General features: G+C 31.9%; 2 protein-coding genes across 5 annotated transcripts in view; both read right to left on the bottom strand.

The window, feature by feature from the left end:
* Positions 1–3,423: 3,423 nt before the first annotated feature.
* Positions 3,424–8,810, bottom strand: LOC148173778 (ankyrin repeat domain-containing protein 49-like). The gene is made up of 3 exons (XM_088037387.1): positions 8,588–8,810; positions 8,230–8,535; positions 3,424–3,906 (listed from the first exon to the last, which is right to left on the bottom strand). Exons 1-3 carry the CDS (start codon positions 8,670–8,672, stop codon positions 3,701–3,703), a joined length of 597 nt encoding a protein of 198 aa, XP_087893513.1. The 5' UTR covers positions 8,673–8,810; the 3' UTR covers positions 3,424–3,700.
* Positions 8,811–11,401: 2,591 nt separating this feature from the next.
* Positions 11,402–21,900, bottom strand: part of sky (GTPase-activating protein skywalker) — a 91,898-nt gene continuing 81,399 nt past the window's right edge. For 2 of the 4 annotated variants that reach the window (XM_088035207.1, XM_088035204.1), the window contains 4 exons: positions 20,727–20,813; positions 18,625–18,783; positions 18,362–18,579; positions 11,402–13,020 (listed from right to left, as the gene is read on the bottom strand). In XM_088035207.1, the coding sequence (XP_087891333.1) occupies positions 12,870–13,020; positions 18,362–18,579; positions 18,625–18,783; positions 20,727–20,813 (615 nt within the window). In that variant the 3' untranslated portion in view covers positions 11,402–12,869. The remainder of the gene's footprint in view (positions 13,021–18,361; positions 18,580–18,624; positions 18,784–20,726; positions 20,814–21,900) is intronic. The other 2 variants (XM_088035206.1, XM_088035205.1) reach the window with 1 other exon arrangement.

Genomic DNA, 21,900 nt, shown 5'->3' on the forward strand with positions numbered 1-21,900 from the left:
TAGTTTTAAACCCCTCATTTGTGATTTTTTTCTTTAAAGTTTTCAACCAAATATGTAATTTTTGTGATAAATTGGTGTTACTCTATCCTGAAGAAAAAACAATTTGCCGGTAAATTCAAACTTAAAAAAAATGACACTGCAACTTATTACAAAGAAAGGTGTATTCTGGGTTGCCAGAAAAACACTCTCTCTTTTGTTTTAAAGGTAAAATAATTAAACATTACAATCTGATAGTTTTTGGAAGCAAATGTGATTAATGGAATTAGTTAGGATTTTTTTTCTATTTTTTGATATTAATTCCATTGGGGTACATTTTCGATTTTTTACATTTTTAGAGGGTGAATTAAAATGGGGCGAGATTACAACCCTCTGACGGCTGGTGGAGACAAACTTGATATGAGAGATTTATCAGTGAATTTTTCTCTATTTTTTGGGATCACTGCGACCGGGGTAGATGCTGGATTTTTACGATAACGGTGATGAAAAAGGCGACAGCACAACCCCCTTTGATTATCCCTTTTCTGTATATTTTACACCAAAGTATTGATTGTCACAATGGGAGGTTATTATTCCAAAGTCAAATTGCCATAAATTTGAAAGAAAAGTAGCGAAAACATGAAAATACCCACGAAATTCCAATATTTGTCTGGTCTACTGTAAAAAAAAGCCTAATGCACGTTGTGTTGCCTATGTTACGGCGCAACCAAAAAGCCAATCCCAAGCTAACTTCAACGACATAGTTTAAACTGCTTGTGAACCCGAAAATGTCGTAATCAATCAATTACACAATCACAAAAAAGTATATCTGGGACATTAAAATTTTAAAAAAAGTAACTTTAAACTCCAAAAGAACCTATTGCATTTGAAAATTTAAAAATGTAATTTGAACAACAATTGAAGATTTTTCCCTGCTGCATCGAGTTGGTAGATTCTTAAATTAACGTCCTCAATAAATAGTCGCAAATGTGGGTTCTCATCATCCTCTATGCAAATGATGCAAACATGTTGGAGGTAAGGAAAGGTCTTCATGACCTGGAATTTGGGACACTGCCGTTATTAGAACATGAGTGTGATGAAGTGTGGGGGCCCCCATCACCTTGTAATGGGTGGATGAAGAATACTCCCTGTCATGGGAATGTAAAGCACCATATATGACGACAGTACGACGTCGATTTCAGATGTTTCAATAGTTTAAGTTGATGAGGCCAAAAAGTTAAAAACCTACTTACTTCTAATAAATTGTTAGGAGCACATTAAATACAGTTTTAATTATTATGACGTGTAAATATTTACCAAAATAAAAATAACGCGCAAAGTAGAAAAGGATTACGAATTAAACTTTATACAAGGTGTTTATAAATGTTTCTAGCATCAAGGGTGGCTATGAAATGTCAAAGAAATTTGCCGTTCATTACAAATGCGGGTTTCGATTTTTCAACTGACATTTGCAGTTAACCTCAAACATAGAGCAAAGTAAATTTTGAGAAATAAACTGTTCTAGTTGTGGTTTAAAACCTGAAAATTAAAAACTTGGACACAAAACTGTAACCGAAACGTCATGAATGTAAGTTACATTATGAATAATTTCCAAGATAGTTATATTCACTGTGAAAACAAAGCGGCAAAATAGTGCACGGCAGGAATTTCACAGCCACCCTTGATGCTAGAAACATTTATAAAACACCTTGTAGATGTAAAAAGCTATAATTTACAAAAACTGGCGCTAACAGTTTCATTAAAAACACCACAATTTTTAATCTGAAAAAACTTACGTATGTATATGTATAATTCACATAAAACGACTTCAAAATTGAACCTCGTCAACTAAACTGCGACTTTAGAGACAATTTTCTCCACGAAGACTTGGCAATGACCATTTATTATTAGAGAATCATCTGAATAAACACTTTTTTGTTTGGCATACGTTTTTATGCGATTTTCAATTCCGTAATATGTATTTAGCTACGACCTTCGCTACTCCTCATTTATTTTGAATACCGCATTTCAAGGTCACAATTTGTGACAGTTGTGGAGCTTTACGACAAATTTAAGAGGATTTATGTATTGAAAACAATCACGAACAGGTCTTTGGGTGTTCCAGTACTCGTTTATGTTCAATTCAATGGATAAATCTTCTCAAATTTATCGTAGAGCTCCACAATTTTCACAAATTATGACCTTGAAATGCGGTATTCAAAATAAATGAGGTTTACCTTCAAGTCCATGTGGCCCCATTGATTTGTTGGAAAATTGTACTGCTGGTATGTATGTATAAGTCAACTAGTCAACAGTTTTAATAAGTCTTTTCGTTTTTTGGAAAAAATTTAAATATGATTATACGTAAATCACTGATACAAGGTGTTTATAAATGTTTCTAGCATCAATGAAATGTCAAAGAAAATTGCCGCTCATTATAAATGTGGGTTTAGATTGTTCAACTGACATTTGTAGTTAACCTCAGAGCAAAATAAGTTTTGAGAAAAAAACTGTCCTAGTTGTGGTTTGAAATCTGAAAAACAAAAATTTGGACACAAAACCGTAACTGAAACGTCGTTGACGTAAGATTATAAATATTTTTCAAGATAGTTATATTCACTATTAAAACAAAGCGGCAAAGTAGTGTACGACGGCAATTCCAGAGCCACCCTTGATGCTAGAAACATTTATAAACACCTTGTATAAAATAATTTCAGTTAAATCTACACTGTAATCCATAAAAATTTCCATTATACAAGGTGTTTATAAATGTTTTAGCATCCAGGGTGGCTCTGGAATTTCTGCCTTGCACTATTTCGCCGCTTTGTTTTCATATTGAATATAACTATCTTGAAAATTATTTACAATGTTACTTACTTCAACGAAGTTTCAGTTAAGGTTTTGTGTCCAAGTTTTTGATTTTCAGGTGTTAAACCACAACTAGAACAGTTTATTTTTCAAAACTTGCTGTGCTGCATCTTTGAGGTTAACTGCAAATGTCAGTTGAAAAATCGAAACCCACATTTGTAATGAGCGGCAAATTTTTTCGACATTCCATAGCCACCCTTGATGCAAGAAACATTTATAAACACCTTGTACATAAACTATGGATTTTAAACTTTGGGGTTTTTCATGATACTTGACGAAAAATAATTTGTTAGAATTTTCAAAGTCTCAAATTCTGCGTTGAGGTGGAATAACTTTTTTCAAAGTCAATGAACATTTCGTGACGTGAGAATTATAAGGTTAAAATAAGTATAAAAAAGTATAAAAAAGAAATTAATACTTTAACAATCTAAAATGATATTAGGATCCTGTCATTTTTTTTAATAAATTAATAAATTAAGGAGATATCACTGATAACGTGAACATTGATCAATTTAATGCAAATGTTAGTTAGAACCTTATAGTTCTCAGGTCGCGATTTAATTAATCAAACGAAAACTATGACATTTGTCAAATTTTATTTTGTCATCAATTTTATCTTGTCACTACAGTTTGTAATTAGAATAAATTTGACAGTGGTAACAATTTATAAAAAAACAACTTTACCCGTCCGTTTTTCTTTTATAAGTTTTCCTGTGTAAATCGGTAAATCCACTGCAGGCTAAATGGGTTATCAAGTCTACTACGTTTTCATGTGAAGCATTCTTGAAACATTAATTGAAATCTATAGTTGGGACACCCAGTGGATAACATAAACAGTATGAGAGTTTATCTTCACCTAAAGTCCTTCAATAGTATCAATTTCCAACAATGGATCGACCATTTCAAACACATTTCTATATTTAGAACTCCTTCGTGCAAGATCAAATGCGGTCTCATTTCCAATATTTTTGATTTGAGGTTTAATATAAGGATGCATTAGCAGTAATTGCACCATATCGTAACAAACTCCGTGAGTGGCTGCAATGTGGAGGGGGGTTTGACCTGTAAAAACGATCATGTCAAATAATATGCGATACATAAAACACAATTCTTTGTCGCTTTTGAAACTTCCAGTCACGTCTTAGCATGAATCAATCGTGTTTTATTTATGTCAATGAAATCTTAATCTTTATGTCAATGTTAATCTTCAAGCAGATTAACTCTCATAACTTGAAAATGGAGAGATGTCAGTTTAATACAGAAATGTTTTGCAGAAGTGACTGAAATAGATATTTACATAACAAGTACGGAAAGTGACCAATTTCGCTCGAGTGTGAATGTAGAGGCACGAGGCGCTAGCCGAGCGCAGATATTACACGAGTGCAAAAAAACATTTTCCAACGAGTTATGTACACTATTTTTCCTACGAGCTTCCATCATCAGGAAGAAACCGTAAGTCTCGACAATAGTTCATTTCTTATCAATTCTAAATGTAATTTTTCTACGACCTCATAATAAAATATATGCCACATATGTAGTTAGATGGTTGATGTTGTCGTACATCCATTTACGAAAGTAGAAGTCACTAGTGTGATATGAATACAGGGTAAACCCGAATAAAGTGCACAGATTTTAACGCCAATATCAGACAACAGAAAAACGCTAATAAATAAGTGGCAAAAATGTTTTTTTCTATTTCGCGTTCATAATGAAGATATTTCGATACGCGTTTGAGCGTATTTCGGTATCGTAATGGACCAATCCCGTGCCAAAATTTCCAGGAACTTATATTTTTCTTAGGTTTGCAACAGACAAACCGTCAACGTTGACAATTTAGATTTTGGTTTTGAGAAACCATGATAAATCGATCAATACACTATTATTTCTTGTTGTTCTTGGCTTAATAATTCATCGTAGAAAAACTCTTTGGATGCAAGAGAACCATCATGATCATGATCAACATCTTCGCTCTCTTCGCTCTCTTGCGCTCCGGTAACCTCAAAACGTCCCACCTGTCAAACTGACTGAAATTGGATTTGGCTACTTCGAATTTTTTTCCCGAGCATTTTGCTAATGCCAACTGCCCTAAAATTCCCTAGATTTCGAAATCAAGTTTTTTCGCTTAAAATAAGGCGAAATAGAAAAAATAGCGTATGACACTTGTTCATAATGCATTTTGCCGCACTTACTACTTTATGACACTCCTCGCTGCGCTCGTCGTGTCTTAAAAACGTGCGTGCGGCAAAATGTTCATTATGAAACGCGTTTCATAATATACTATTACCCGAGTCAGTTTAGCAATAATTGTAGTACGGAAATGTGGGTTTCACAGTGCGAACGTGTTCAAATCTGGATTATTTTCAGTTAGATTTTTTTATTCTTTGTTAATGGTTCCTTCAAAACCTTAGGGCCAGTTTACAGAAGCGAAGTTAAATCCTTAATTTCAATTAAATACTTAACATCATGTTAAAGTGACATGTGATCATTTTTCCGCCGATGAAATGTCAACAATCGTCAAATTAATTAATTAATAATTAATAAATTAATTAATTAAATGTCAATCGTCAAATTAATACCCTATGAGTTATAAAAAGTGTTTTGTTTACTGGTAAAATTGAATTTATACGCGTTATAATAACATTGCGGATTGTCCAATGAAGGACATTTGGTCATTATTCGTAATAACTTCAGGTAACTTTATTATTTCGTTTCTAATTAAAATTTTGAGTTTGATCCACAAAGCGAGTCGGGGAAAGTTACCTTACCACCAGTCGATATAAAAATTGGTCCTTTTGAGGGCCCAATTTATTTCAAACAAATTAATTTTTCGCAACAGACACTTTTGAAAATGTTGGTTTTAAATCCAGTAATTAAGTGAAAGTTAAAAAAGTCTGGTAGATAAGAGCGAACGTAAACGATTTTTCGTTTTTTTTTTGTTCGAACGGTTTTTGCAGTCTTTGGGAAACAGAGTTTCAATTTTGTTCCATGAGCGTCGAATAACGGGTAATCCAGGGGGGTTTGCATAATTATTATCTACAACGGTCTCTGATATTGTGGTTAAAATCTTTGCACTTTATTCGGGTTCACCTGTATATCCGCACAGACTTGTCAGAAACGACCTTGCCAATTCATTTTTACCATTATGCATGTTGCTTGACAGTGAATAGTCTAGATATTTAAGATACAAATTCAAGAGTTACATTTGTATTTCGAAATAACTGTCAATTTTGACAGGTCTGTGCGGATATATACAGCCGGGGACAAAAAATCTTAGACGTCAATGTCATTTAATTGTCACGTGGTGTAAAACCGAACTTAGAATTTGTAACCTTACTTTTTTGCATTGTCAATTTTGACAGTTTTAATTTTTTTATTTCAAAATGGTGAGAATTTTCGGTGTTTCCAATATTGTAAGGACCTGACTGTAGATTAAATCTGGGACTTTTACATCAATTTTTTATTAATATCGATTTCGCCAAAAAAACATCGATTTTTAATACATATATTTTTAGTTTCAATGTATCTTTAAAAATCGATGATTTCGGTTTCGATGTATGTATTTTCTTTTACACTCTTGATTTTGGTGATATTTCGTTTGGTTGGTTGTCAACGTATAGAACCAAAGCATTGGATTTACTTGTGCTGCGGTCTAAATAAAGAAGACTGGAATTTAATTTAAGGAAGTTTTTTTTTGAATTTTGTTTATTCTTATAAATGTCAAATTTATTATTTTTTTATATTTTATTTACTTATTATTTTATTTATTACTAGGTTTTTATTTATTTTTGTTTTTCTCGTAATTGTTTATTATTTTGTTGCTTTATTAAGAATTTTATTTATTTTTGTTTTTTACATTAAACTATGCTATATTGAGTTTTTTTATTTACTATTTTTCAAAATCGATGTTTTCTCCGATGTATTGGAGATCGATGTAATTCTGCTCTTGTTGAAATTGAGTTCAACATCGATTTTTTTTACTCGATGTTCCCAGATTTAGTGTAAATCATACCACTCTGTACTAAATCGAATATTCTAATTTTATCGGCTTTAAATACTTCAGTTATGACAATTCTGAATTGACAACTTGCCAATACTTTGATGTTTTAAACGTCAGTAATAAAAATGACAGTAATGCACAGACTACACTCAAATTTTTGAAATGTCAGAAAAATGACGTCAAAGATTTTGTGTCCGCGTCTGTACATTCATATGACACTAGTAACTTTTACTTTCGTAAATGGATGGTGTGGAAAATGCCACTTTCATATGGGGTCGTAGGAAAATGAGTTTTTATTTCACTACTCTACAGGTGGCTCGTAAATAGACAGCAATCTACAAGGTGTTTATAAACGTTTCTAGCATCAAGGGTGGCTCTGGAATTTCTGTAATGCACTATTTTGCCGCTTTGTTTTCATAGTGAATCTAGAAAATCATTGATAATGTGATTTTCGTCAACGACTTTTAAGTTACGTTTTTGTTTTAAGTTCATAATTTTCAGGTTTTAAACCACAACTAGAACAGTTTTTTTTCCAAACTTACTTTACTATATGATTGAGGTTAACTACAAATGTCAGTTAAAAAATCTAAACTCACATTTATAATGAGCGGCAAATTTCTTTGACATGTCAGAACCACCCTAGATGCTAGAAACATTTATAAACATCTTGTATGATCTACTAAGTTTGGGGACTTTATAAAGAGAGTAATTTTTAACCTTAGAACTAGAAGACCCTAAAATGGACCAATGAGCGCCCCGGTTAAAAAATTATGAATCAAGTTACTTTGAATTAGCAGTTTTTCTAAAACGTCAAATGTGAGTGAAACCAGTGGAGTTCGTGGAATTTTTGTCACCAAATAGTGTCTAAGCCAAATCAGTGGCTTTATTATAAAAATAATAAATTACCTATCGGCGACACTGATCTAATCCTTCAAATTTCACAAATTTTACTTCAAATTTGATAAAAACTAGCATTTGTTTAGTAAAGTAACTTGATACATGTATTTTCTAGCTTTTTCTAACGCATCTCAGTGGTCATATTGAGGAAGCTTTAATTTTTAAATGAAATGCTTTAGGACAAAAAAACTACAGAAAGGCTAAAGACTTACCAGTTCACGGATTGTTGTCTATTTGTGAAACACCCTGTATACTTTATAGAATAGGAGATTTGAAAATCTAGAATGCTTTGAAAAAAGATTGAATTGTTTGACATCATGTCAGCTTGATTTTGCTAGCAATACTACGAAATCTTGAATCAGAGTTTGAAGATTTTCAAATTTAATCAAACAGCAATAGTTTTAAAGAAAATTAACAATTATCTCCAATTAAACAATGACAATTCTCAGACTGACATTTTTCAATGGACTACTTGATGTTTTTTTACCCACCTCCTTCTGTTAATGCATTAACATCAGCCCCTTCAGCAATTAAAACCTGAGCACACTTCACATTTCCCCATTGGCAACACGAATGTAAAGGCTGCCACATCAACTCAGTTTTAGCAGCAATGTTCGCCCCATTATGCAGTAAGTGCTTAACAATTTCAACATGATTTCCATAACAAGCTCGATGAAGAGGTGTGTATCCTTCCTGGTCAGTAACATTAACAAGAGTCGAGTCCTCTTCTAAAAGAGATTTGACCTGATCCAAATTTCCGTTTTCGGCTGCTGATAAGATCGATTTGGCGTGTATTTCTGCCGGAATGAAATGTGAGGTTAAGAATGTTTAAAGGGAAGTTTGTTTTACCTGTGGGATTCCTGTCTAAATCTATTCCATCCTCGTCGTCTGAAAAACCACTGACTAAGAAGTTGTCGATATTCTCATCTGACATTCTGGTCTAAAAACAAACGGTTTCAGTGAAAGAATTTGTTAATCAAATGCAGCAGAAACTGTGTAAACAAAAACACATCATTCATCAGTGATCAGCTGATCGGAGGCGAGGCAACCCGCGATCACTAGATGTGTAGGAAAAAGCATAGTAAGTATGCAACCTCCCACTTTGGAGGATGAACAAACCGGATTTATACCATTGGAAGCGTTGTTTAGATGAGTATTTAATTATTTTTGACTGTGTTTTTACTATGGTTGGGTTGAAATCTTTTAATATATATTATATTATGCTGACATTGAGTACTAATTGTTTATTTTAGGACACTTTTCACTTAATTAGTGGTCAATTTGATATTTTAAAAATCGCAAAAAAAAGTTACAGGCGTTTGTCGCTTGGCGATGAAAATTAAAATAAAATTGAAATATCTGCAGATTAGACAAAAAAATACAGTGCTTTGTATTTTAAATGAATAAGCTTTTATCTTCCTTAATTTTAGAAGAAAGAATTTAGAATGATAGATTGTCCACGACTTTTTGAATAAAGTGAACTTTTCCTTGGTGTTGGACATCTTCGATTTTTAGGAAGAGTTGCTCAGAATACATTATTTACCAAATTTCAACTTAAAATTCTTATTTCGTTTTTTTTAAATATTAAAATTTTTAAATTCGATCGTCATTTATTGATAATGCAATATTATTTTGTTCATTTTTGCTAAATAAATAATTTTGTTTATTTTTTAGTTCGCATAAAATTATACTTAATGGAAAATCAAAATTTAAAGTTGAAAGTGGTTCAAAATTGCATAAGAGAGATGGACAACATTGTACATATGTACTAAAAAATTCATGGCTCATTTTGGTTCGCCAATTCTTATGTGATAAAATAAAAATTATTTGAGATTTTCTTTCAGTTTCTCCATTTCTGGTTAATTTAATAAAATTCCAACTCTGGATATCCATCAGATTCTTCATATTTTTCAAAGTTTTTCTCCAATTTATGTCCAAAATCTTAAAAGTTTGCTTCTTTTAATTCTTCTCATTCATCAGACTGTTTTTGGTCTGAATTTAACAAGAATTCAAAGAGAATTTATGCACAATCTAGGAAAATCTAGAAAATGGGATCCAGAAAATATACAAAAATTACAGAATTTTACGTTGATCTAAAAAGAACCATAGACTTTAAACTAAAAAGAAAAATTTGAAAATACAATAAAAAGGTAGATGAGCTTCAAAACCTGAATCTAAGGAAATCCTAGAAAGGTGTAGAGACTCTAAAGAAAATTTAGATAAAAACAAGCCTAGATACAGATAATTATCCTATAGAAAAATTCTAAACAGAATGTAGCAAATTCAGACAGATCTAAGACAAAATTTCGAATGAATCTAAGAAGAATCTAGAGTTTCTAAGTTGTTCTCTGAATCTAAGTATTAAAAAAAATAGTAAATCAAAGAATAACTTAAGGAAAATTTAGAAACTGAAGAAAACAAAATTTACTCATTAAAAAAGAAGGATTTATATTCATTCTCAGACCGAAATTTTGATTTTTCAGGAATTATTGAAGAACAATTAATGTCAATTATTTGTAACATTTTTAGTTTTATAAAAATAATCGAAATTTGTCCATCGTGCAAAAAATGTTATAAGTATCACGAACGTTAAGGACTATACCGATCTCAGACAGTAATTGGAGTCGTCGCTGCGCTCCTCCTCCAAACAATTGTCTTCGATCGGTAAAGTGTCCTTACCGTTCTTAATACTTAATATACTATAAAAGATCTAATATAGAAAAATAGATTTAAAACAATTTGAATAATTTTGAAAATGGGATTTAAATATACCAAAAAACTAAAAAATAATCTCTAAAATATCAAAAAATTTCATTCAAAGACAATGTAAATGGAATCTAGAAAAGACATACAGAATGCCCTAGAAAAAAACTGCAAGACATGAATAATTTGTCAAAAAAAATGTGCCTTTTGTCTTTGTTGCAATAAAGTTTATAACATCCATTAACAAATTTCATAAATAAAACTTCATATTTTCATTCTGTTACGGGTTCTTTTAGACTGAATAGTTTTTAGGAATTTTCCATTGAATTAGATCTGACAATGACTACGCTTAACATTCTGTTCTGTCAAGGTTCTTCCTAATTGTTGCGTTGTAATTTTGTGTCCATAATATTGCTAAATTATCACTGCTAAATGCTCTTATGTCTAAATTAATACAACAAAAGAAAATTTTCATTTGAAATTTTGGTTAACATTTGCATATTTTATCACATCTTACCATTTTGTGCTCTAAGAAAGAATCGAAAAAAATTTCTAAAGATAATCTAAAAAATTTAATGAAATTACTCTAACAAAATTGAAAAATCTAGAGAAAATAAGAAAGAGGGATTTAAACATCTAATCTTGTTTTATTTTTCTCCACTTTTCGTATTAATTATTCAAAATGGCTTCTTTTGAAAGAACATAATAGTTAGAAATCACTTATACATAAAATATGTTGGTGATATTTCTGATTACCACTTAATTATTAAATCAAAGAAGTCTTTGGTATAGTTCACGAGGTTACCCAGGGTTTCTGGGTTTTATTTTTACATCCATTGTTCTCTATCCCACTTTGACCATTGTTTTATTAAATTTCCGCCAAATCTCTCCTGCGTTCTAAATTCTTTTCCTCCCTTCCTACTCTTATTTACTCGCATTTAAATTTTTAAGAGAAAACAATTTGAAGTAATATCAGTATATTTTGAGGCTAACAACTCATTACGAATAATACAATAATAGATACATCAGTACAGAGAATAAGACTGGTAACTACAAGTAAAACAGTCAGGAGAAATTAAATATTTAAAAATTAATTGTATATACATAAATTGTTAACACAATTGACCAAGATGTTTACGTATTAAGGTAGGCGACAAATTAGATTGGCCGAAAAGCATGAATTGGCTGTGTCAACACAGAACCATAATACATAAAAACCTCGATATAAATAGTATCACATCAGTTATTGCTTATGCGGCACTATTAACAACAAAACCGGACATTTTTCTCAGCGGCTAAACAAAAATACTCTTAAAATCAACACACATTAAAAAGCTTCGATACACAGTGAAACACTGAAGATAAATCGGACATGCGTTTACATTGGAACACTTTTTACGACACGAAAGGAACTTTTACTAAAATACAACAATGTAGATAAACAATTTTATCAACACACCATTCATTAAATTAAACATCGTTGCGTAGAAATTGACTAAAGTTGCGTTCAACTCTTTCATTGGACCAGACTCGACTTTGACGTCATTCTTGACCAATGAAATTTGCGAAATAAAAAGCGCGAAGTGATGTGACCAATGTAGCGGTACAAAATTTCTAAAATCTAAAAACTCTAATCCAATCATCAACATTCTTTAAATTTTACCGAATCCTACTAATGATATGATCTGGGCGTGAGCACATTCAATAAATTATTTCAACGAAAAACAACAAATTCAACAATTTTGTCAAAGGCTGGGAACGCCTTCTTGATCAAATGGCACGGCATTACGCGGTAATGGAGTGACAGATCAAGAAGGCGTCACTTTGATTTAAAGAGCACCATGCGATCGATGGAAATGTCAAAAAATAATATCAGTGTTGACTTGGTCAACTGTTAAAAACTTCTCAAAAAAAAATAATAATACAAAAACTTAAGAGGTAAAATATCGTGTATCTGTGTAGTACCTGAAATTTACTTAGTTAATAAATATTAAAAGTTATCAATAAAACAAAACAGAATGATGGAGATTGTTACCTTTGGTACTTTGCTACCTTTACATTATATACATAAAGAACATATATACAGTTATACTTAGAATACAGTAAATAAAGTTCTATTGTACCAAGTTATATTGTAAAATCTACTCTTCAACTAAAACTGCTAACACTTAACAATTCAACGACTAGAAACTAGAATTTTGTCATTCATACTTGAACATTATCGGATCGGCGCCATTTACTTTATCCTTCCTTTGTTCTCGATGGAATGCACGTGATAGTTCTCCAACCAGGTACATCGTCTTAACAAAAATACAATATTAATAAAAGTAACAAAATCTGACATGTTCGTTTTTATCTTAATACAAAGATTTTTTTAAAATCAAATACTGCTCTATTTCTTTTTGTTCGATGATCGAATATCTTCGTTTTAGCTCAGCTGATCGGTCGCGAAACCGTACACTTCTAGTACTCGGATTTCGAAATCTCCACTGGGACAGAGAGGTGGATTGTTGAATGTTTGGCAGCGGTCGGTTTTTCCAAATCTGATGTTTTCGTCCATCCAAATAGCCTGGCCTTCACTGAAAGTACAAGGTAACCAATTATTTTCAACAGAACTTGTTAATTTTAATCAACTTGTAGCACTGTCAATGACGGGCTGGGATTTTAGAGTAATTAGATGTCATAGAGCATCTAATTAATGAGTAATAATGAGTGCGCATGAAATATAAAGAGCTTAGTATCGTGTGATCCTTTAAATTTCCATTCGCAGTTTAAAGAAAAAAAATTCATGTCGTAACTAAACCAGCGCAACGAATTAAAACTAAATATTTGAGAGGTTTGACAGTTTTCGAGCAAGAAGGTGACATACGTTCAAAATGCATGGGCTGCTGAAAATGGAGATTGAATATAACATACTATAAAAGTTGAAGAAGACCAATCTTTTCCAAAAGCAAAGCCTTTGCACAAACCCAATAAACAGTAAAAATATGAAATTTTGACATTTTAATTCCATTTGTCAATGCAAGTACAAGGTGTTTATAAATGTTTCTAGCATCAAGGGTGGCTATGAAATGTCAAAAAAATTTGCCGCTCATTACAAATGCGGGTTACGATTTTTCAACTGACATTTGCAGTTAACCTCAAACATAGAGCAAAGTTAATTTTGAGAAATAAATTGTTTTAGTTGTGGTTTAAAACCTGAAAATTAAAAACTGTAACTGAAACGTCATGAATGTAAGTTACATTATAAATAATTTTCAAGATAGTTATATTCACTATGAAAACAAAGCGGCAAAATAGTGCACCCCAGGAATTTGGGACTTTTACATCGATTTTTTATTAATATCGATTTTACCAAAAAAACATCGATTTTTAATACATATATGTATTTTTATTTTCGATGTATCATTAAAAATCGATAATTGCGGTTTCGATGTATGTATTTTATTTTACACTCTTGATTTTGGTGATATTTATAAAGAAGACTGGAATTTAATTTAAGAGAGTTATATTTTAAAATTTTATTTATTTTTGCCTATTATTTTGTTGCTTTATTAAGAATTTTATTAATTTTTGTTTTTCACAATAAACTGTGCTATATTTTTTATTTAGTTTTTTATTTACTACTTTTCAAAATCGATGTTTTCTCCGATGTAATTGTGCTCTTGTTGAAATTTAGTTGAGCATCGATTTTTTTACTCGATGTTCCCAGATTTAACAGCCACCCTTGATGCTAGAAACATTTATAAACACCTTGTATAAATCAAATAGGCGATCAATTAGAAACAAACATGACTTTACCATTTCAATGCTTGCTTGATTATGCGTAGACCCATTACATCTGCATAAGAAAGAATTCAGATTGTTTACAACTTCTTGAACATGAAAGGCTAAGATAAATCTACAAATCTTCGAGTTCAACATTTTCTAGGTCGATCCGATAATACAGAAATGCAGTTTAAAGTTTGAACTTTCTCTTTCAAAAAGTTTCCACAACAGTATTTTTTGTCCAAGCCGATTGTGATTCAATAAAGCACTGGCCAAGAAGGTTAAGCAATTTGAAATGCGCTATTTTGTTATAAGTAATGAAAAGCACTCGCTGACATGGAAACACTTTTGCTGCCTAGGCAGAAAAAATACTTTTTGTGACGGCTACTATTTGAGACTTACAGTCGCGGTCAAATTATTTTGGACGTCAAAATAATTTGATTGCCATAAAGTGTAAAGCACCCTTTATTTACTTCGTTATTACTGTCACTTTTGACAAAATTGCTAAAGTTTCACATGTCAAATTGACAGTAATGCATACACCACACTCAAATTTTCAAAATGTCAAAAAAACGACGTCCAAAATATTTTGACCGCGACTATACATTTTGTATGACACTTGCACGATGTTAACTTTGAAACTTTTTGAAACCAATATTTTTCACATTAAATGTCATCAATGACAACTACATGCATAGCCATCCATGGCAAAAAAGTGGTACTTTTTGTCGAGCAATTAAATTGCAGTAGCGAGGTGAAGCGTAGCGGCCAAATAACAAATACATACTGCTTTTTCTCCAAACGTTAAATTGAAAAATATTGGTTTCAAAGAGTTTCAAAGTTAAGATCGTGCAAATGCCCCAAAATGTAAGTCTCAAATAGTAACGTTCACAAAAAGTACTTTTTCTGCCTTGTCAACGAGCGCTTTTCATTACTTATAACAAAATTGCTTACTTCACTGTCTAAAAACGACTAAAAAATAGTGACTTTTTGTGACGTTTGGAGAAAAAATAAATTTACATAGGATCAATAATTTATAACTTTTGTGTCTGTGATAATATAAAAATGAAATTTTGTATTTGGGATATCTAATGTTTGTTCAAAATAATAAATATAATTGCTAAACAATGTATACATGGTGTGACTTGTTAGCAATGAATTTTGAATAATTTATTTGTACTTGCTGTACTTTTTATCACCATAAATTTTTGACGCCATAAAATGAAACTCTGCGTTGATTTGTTCATTTTAGAAGACCCTTCAAGGAATCATTAGGCAAAGGACAACAATTGCATTTTAAGTAAATAGGTGATGCTATGAAGAACCACTTTACAGGGAAGGAATAAGAGTCACTATCCACCGCAATCAATTCCAGTAGTATTGTTGAATGGTGATAAGACAAGTAGCAATACCTTTTGTTACAAGAACACCATGACTTGTCAGATGTCGGTAGCCCGATTTGATTAGATAACAGATAGAATTGTTACCACAATCATGAGTCAATTAATTTTACGTGTATTTTACCTGTATTGGGGATCGTAAATAACTCTCGTTTAGAGCTTTTGTACGAAAGAAGATATTTAAGCGGCATTTCTAATAAATCTTTTAGAGCTAATCCGCGTTCAGATTATATTTATCACGTCAAAGCATTGAGATATTCGCAAAGAAAAGACAAATCTACCTTCAACTTTTTTGTGGATATGGTGGTCTTACAGAGTGACCTATTGAATTATTTATCTAGTTTGTTGTTACTCAGTAAATGTACGTTGTAATAAAGTCCGTTTTTTCATTAAAAAACCACCAACACCGCACTCTCCCAACACTTTACAACCGGCAACATCGCCGATGGTGACTTTTTGGTGATAAAATCAAATAGGTTAGCTGCCTAATTGACAATTTGATTACACAAAACGGCCTTTCAGGCTGTGCCGAGTTTTTTCACTATTAAATCCTTTGATTTGCAAACCGACAGGCTGTAAAAGAAACGTTTTTAACGTAAACACTGCCTAATTTTCAGAAATGTCAAAAATTTGACAACTTTTTCTCACCAAAAAATCTCCCTAGGCAACGTTGCCGGTTGCAATGCAGGGGAAGATTGCGGTGTTGGTGTTTTTTTTTAAAAATGTCAATGTCATCAAATTGTCACATGTTGTAAAACCCAGAGAGTTGAGACTATTATTACTAGAGGATGAAAAGGTGGTGGTGGGGATGTTTTAACAAGGGCGCCATGTTGGAAATAGTCTTTCTTGAAATGTGTACAACCAAATTTGATTCAATGTACTGATTAAACAATTTATTTCCATGTTTTTAAAGATACGGCTCAACCACATCAATAGACAATTTAATTTTAAATTGTCTGGGAAAAGTTTTAGACAAAAATTAACCAAAATTGATTTATTTAAACACCAGTAATAATAAATTCGATCAATTTGATATCACTTTTATTCTTTCTATTGAGAGCGGTTCAAATTTTATGCAAAGTTTTGGTCTACAGCATGTACAAATTAAACAATAGACAAAAAAATAATTTTTTTTCGTAATTTAAGAAGACCTGTGTCTCATCATAACTGTTGCGATTCATTTGTTAATGCTACCAATTTTTAAATCAAGTAGCTTATGACTTTATAAGTAGTAAACTTTTTTGTTTTCCAAACAAAATACTTTACACTGCTTAAACCCAATTAACTCAAAACTAATGTAAAAAGAACGAATTTTTGTGAGCGCAAAAGTTTGCATCAAAGTTGCCGGTCGGATAATTTATGATTTATGATCTGCATAATAATTTCTTTTATTTAATTGTTTTAAAATTTTCGTTTTTCTTGATATAGTTCAAATATTTATTACAATAATTTTAATACGTCAATATAATAAAACCTGCAAAAACAACCTCTTTTCTATATTTTTTAACTATTTTTCAAATTGACATATTATGGTTGTACGTGATACGAAGGTAAAAGGTAAAAAAAATGTTTTGTACTTTGTTTAGATCACATCAACTTTCAAAAAGGGCAGATAAAATTAGTTTAAATTTATCGGGCAGTGTCATAATTAGTATAATATTTTTTTAGGTTTATTTAAGTTAAACAAAATATTGAACTGTTTATCAATTGTTGATAAAAAATAATAATGAATTTAATGATTTATAGACATGTTTTTTTTTCATAAAACAACAGAGTTTTATTTACTTATCTTGTATGCACCCCCTTATTAGTAGGCAACCCCCATTTACACTATGCCCAAAACACAGCATTTGGCTATTTCCAATTGGGCTTGCAAACTAGCTATAGGTGGCGCTGTGAAACAACAAAATGTCGGCCCATTGAAGGATGTATTGTGTGATTCATTAAATTTCCATTCGTAGTTGGCTTTGAGAAAAAAATTCATGTCGTAACTAACACCATTACAGTAGTTTCGACTTAATATTTGCGAGATTTGCTAGTTATCGAACAAGAAGTCAACGCACGTCCAAAATACACGGCCTACCTAGAATGGAAATTTAATGAATCACACGATACTTTTGCATTCCGGACGTTTACAACACAAAAAAATCAAGATATAAACCCACTTCTAACCCCACAGAACTCTCCTCACATGAAAAAACACACATTAACAGCAAAAAACGCGAAATTTTAACACGTATTTATCCTTCAACGGACAGTTCAGATATTTTCCGCTGCACGACGCGTCGATCTCTCGGGTTACCCAATATGGCGCCCTTCCATAAACAGTTTTGGTTACCCCCTCTACCAGATTTTCATCCTCTAGTAATATTAGTTTCAACTCTCTGGTAAAACCCCATTTTGAATTTGTAACCTTACTTTTTTGCATTGTCAATTTTGACAGATTTAATTTTTTTGTTTCAAAATGTTTATAATTTTCGGTGTATCGGTGATTCTGTACTAAAGAGACTTTTCTAATTTTATTGGCTTTAAATACTTCAGTCATGACAATTCTGAATTGACAACTTGTCAATATTTTGATGCTTTAAACGTCAGTAATGACAATGACAGAGTAATGCACAGACTACACTCAAATTTTTGAAACGTCAGAAAAATGACGTCTAAGATTTTGTGTCCGCGGCTGTACGTCAATTTTTTGACAGATTGTTCCGTTTCGACTCACGTTCAACAAACAACATATTCTCATACTCACCCTCCCCCGATGGTTATCATTTTAGAATCAGCAGCCATAAACAACTCCGCGCCGTGTCCCACTTTATCACCTTCTATACCAACCCATTGGTACTTGGCTCTCTCCGGATACAAAGAAAACAGGAACGTTTCTCCAGTACCAAAGTAGGCCTGTCTGTTACCTCTGTCATCTTTCTGATTCCTCTCACCCCAACGAGAAGAACAATACGCACCAAAAACCTACAAAAACTCATTACCAACTTCTCAAAAACAATGTAAACTCACCTCATTGTTACAAGTCTTGATCATGAGTAACGTCGGCTCATGGTGTTCCACTCGGACATAAAACGTTGTAAGTGAACATCCGTGTTCTTCGGTAGTGTAAAGCAACATCGGTTGGTACATTGTTATCCTCACTGGCAACCAGGACCACAGTGTTAAGAGCTAAACATCATTAACAAAACGTTTTCATTACGTTTTGATTTTGTTGAAAACGGGCAGTAAAAAGACTATGCAAGACAATACAAAATCGCAAGTTCTGTTAATCTCTGAAGTACGCTGTAACACTGCTTTAAAGGAAAAGGGAAATAGCTATTTGTGTACCAAGGCCAAAAAGTGATTCTTTTTTGGCCGTGATACACACAAGATTTTTTAGGCGACATCATTAAATTTACAAGTTAATTAATTTTTATTTATGATTTATTGATTTCATCAACTATAACATCTGAATAATTGTACTTTCTTTATTTACATTTGCAGTTTCAGCATGTGTAACTTCACAATTTGTATGAATTAGGTTGATGTGCTTTTTGATGTTGTTGCAGCCGCACTGCTAGACATGTTCATTTTCAATAATTCAACACTTTACAGCATTTGATTTTGCCCAAATAATTATAAAATTGGGGGTAATGTCGGTATCTTGATGTAATAAGCAAAAGTTTGGATAGATAGCGCCACCATAGATCGGCCAAAAATGATTGCGGCCAGAAAAGACTTACTTTTGGCCGCGTTTGAGGCCTAAAAGGTTTATTTCCAGTTTAAGTCGCCTAAAAAACCTTTTTTGATATTCCCATTATTTCTACAAAGTGTTAAAAAGTGAAGTCAAGTAGTCTGAGCCCTGTCGCATTCGATATTTTTGTTGGAGAGGTAATTTTATGGCACACGAGAAAATATCTGGATTCCTAAAAAAGAGAATAATTTGAGGGAAAAATGAAAATAAAATTATGACAACGCCACTGTCATTCGAAATTATCAAAATTCAAAGTTTGTTTTAATTGTTTAAACACTTATTTCGATTTCCTTCTTTAAATTTTTTCCAGATCTTCCTTTAGTCTCTTAACTTTTTAAATTCTTTATAGATTCTTCCTTTGGTCTAAATATGGTAGTCGATTTTTAGAATTTTAATTTCCTCTCTAGAAATTTCTTCCAATTCCCTGGAACCTTTTGATTTTTCTAACAGCAAATTATTTTTTTTAGATTTTGTTCTTTCTACTTTAGATCCTTTAAAGTGTGTAAGAATATTAAGATTTAATTAAATATTGTTTGTTATTGTTAATTTCTCTCAACCATCTTTAAATTTCCTTCAGAGACTCAGTTATGTATGTTGTATGTTTTTATTAATAAAATTTCTATACTTTTTAACTAGTTTAAATTAAAAATTTCAAAAATCTGCATCAGTAGAAATACTAAAAATATGCTTATTGGCATGAAATAAGGTGTGCGGCTTTCACACATATTCCTCAAAGGAATCATGACTTAATCAACCTAATTCCACCACTCCCGACCTAGGAGCGTGACATGAAGAAGTAAAAAAAATGATGTATAAATTTGACAATTTTAATTTCCGCACAAAATGGGGCTAAATTTCACCAAACTTTCAGTGTTAGTAGTTTTACCAGCAGCGACACGAAATCGTACCTCTGAAGATTTCATGAAAACGGCGGTTACAGCGTACCAGATGCAATTAACTTGCCAATTGTCTCATTCAATTCATTTTACTGCGCGTTTTAACGGACGACACCAAATATTAAAATCAAATACGAGGGTAAATCAATATTTCATACAAAATCTATCTAGTTTTCGTAACACACGTGCAAAGTTAGTAACTAACAATACGCACTAAGCTGTTAATGGATTTTACAATGACTTAAGCAAATATCAAGCCTCGATGGATGATCGAATGATAGTGATGACTTAAGTAATTGTGGAGTGTTTATAGAGTTTGTGGTTTGATAGGTCTTTCATGTATAAAGTAGTAGCAATCAAAACAAAGTTTTGTGATAGAAATTTGACTACTTTCACACATAAAAGATGCCTCTTCGAGTCGGTCTTCATGGTTTTCATCCAAAACATCGAACAAGAACAGAATATATGAACCATCAACTTACATCCTGGTGGTCGAGGATGCACGTGTTGATATTCTGTATGGGGTAGATACCCATGGAGAGGGTTCGAGGACCTGGTGAGTGTGCTCCCTTTTTATTAGCAGCAGAAAACAACCAACAACACAATAACACAACTACTCTAGGAGTTGCCGAAGAATGAAATGAAATAAAAACAAGACGAACATAAAAGACATGAATGTAAACGAACAAGACTTGCTGGATCCGGAATAAAACACAATAAAAAATCAAATCCAAAACAATAAACCAAGAACTGTTGGGCGAAAAAGGCACAAAATCAAAGACCATCGTTTTTGTATACACGTACCAAGTGACAGATTTTCTTTAGATTCTCTTTAGATTTACTTTTACTTTTGAATACCTTTAAATTCTTTTGAAATTTTCTATTGATTCTCTTGGAATTTTATCAATTCTCTGCAAGTTGTCTATAAATGTTCTTTAAATTTTTCTCAGATTCTTTGTGGAGTACATAAATGTATACCTAATTCATACCTCAGATAATCCGAAAACCTCTTTACTCCGACTCACCATTGTGCAAAGTCGATTCCATAATCCGACCATGCGAGGTCTTAATCCGCACTTTACCGAAAAAAATTTAAAATAAAATCAAATATTTTTAAGTTGATGTATTGATGTTTAAATAGAAATATACATAAATGTAGACTTGTAATCTGTAATTCGAATTTTTTACTACTTCAGTAGAGGGCTGGCAACTTACGTTCTCCCTTTAGATTTTATATTCATTTTCTTTAAATTGTCTCGGATTGTGTATAAATTCTCTTTAAATTTTTCTTAAATCCTTTTGAGTCTGTTCTGATTTCATCTATATAGATTCTTCCTGGATTTACTTTGGTCTCTGAATTTTCTTTATAAATATTTTCCGTAAATTTTCTTTGAATATACAGGGTGGCCCATCTAAGACTTTCGGGCTCAATATCTTTGTTATTTTTGAACGGATTTTTCCAAAATTTAAAATATAATTTCTTGAATAGGTAAGGATGATGTGACATTACCAGCGTCATCCTTGTCTTAAAAATGTTAATTTTACTTGTCTTATTTTAAATTTTAATTAGTTAAGATTTATGTCATTTTATAAAACATCAATAATTATCCGCGTGTGCCAAAACTCAACCGTCTAGCTAGTCAAGTTTCCGAGAAA

This window comes from Gnatocerus cornutus, chromosome 5, assembly GCF_029298725.1.
Source record: "Gnatocerus cornutus isolate USDA-ARS CGAHR chromosome 5, icGnaCorn1.1, whole genome shotgun sequence".
Taxonomy (NCBI): Eukaryota; Metazoa; Arthropoda; class Insecta; order Coleoptera; family Tenebrionidae; genus Gnatocerus; species Gnatocerus cornutus.

What these genes read in the sequence shown, in the direction of transcription:
- LOC148173778 (XM_088037387.1), bottom strand. Translation starts at nt 8,672, where the DNA reads ATGTCAGATGAGAATATCGACAACTTCTTAGTCAGTGGTTTTTCAGAC. An exon ending in TTTAGACAGGAATCCCACAG is followed by an intron (nt 8,536 to 8,587) that starts GTAAAACAAACT and finishes TCATTCCGGCAG; the next exon opens with AAATACACGCCAAATCGATC. An exon ending in TAATGCATTAACAGAAGGAG is followed by an intron (nt 3,907 to 8,229) that starts GTGGGTAAAAAA and finishes TCGTTTTTACAG; the next exon opens with GTCAAACCCCCCTCCACATT.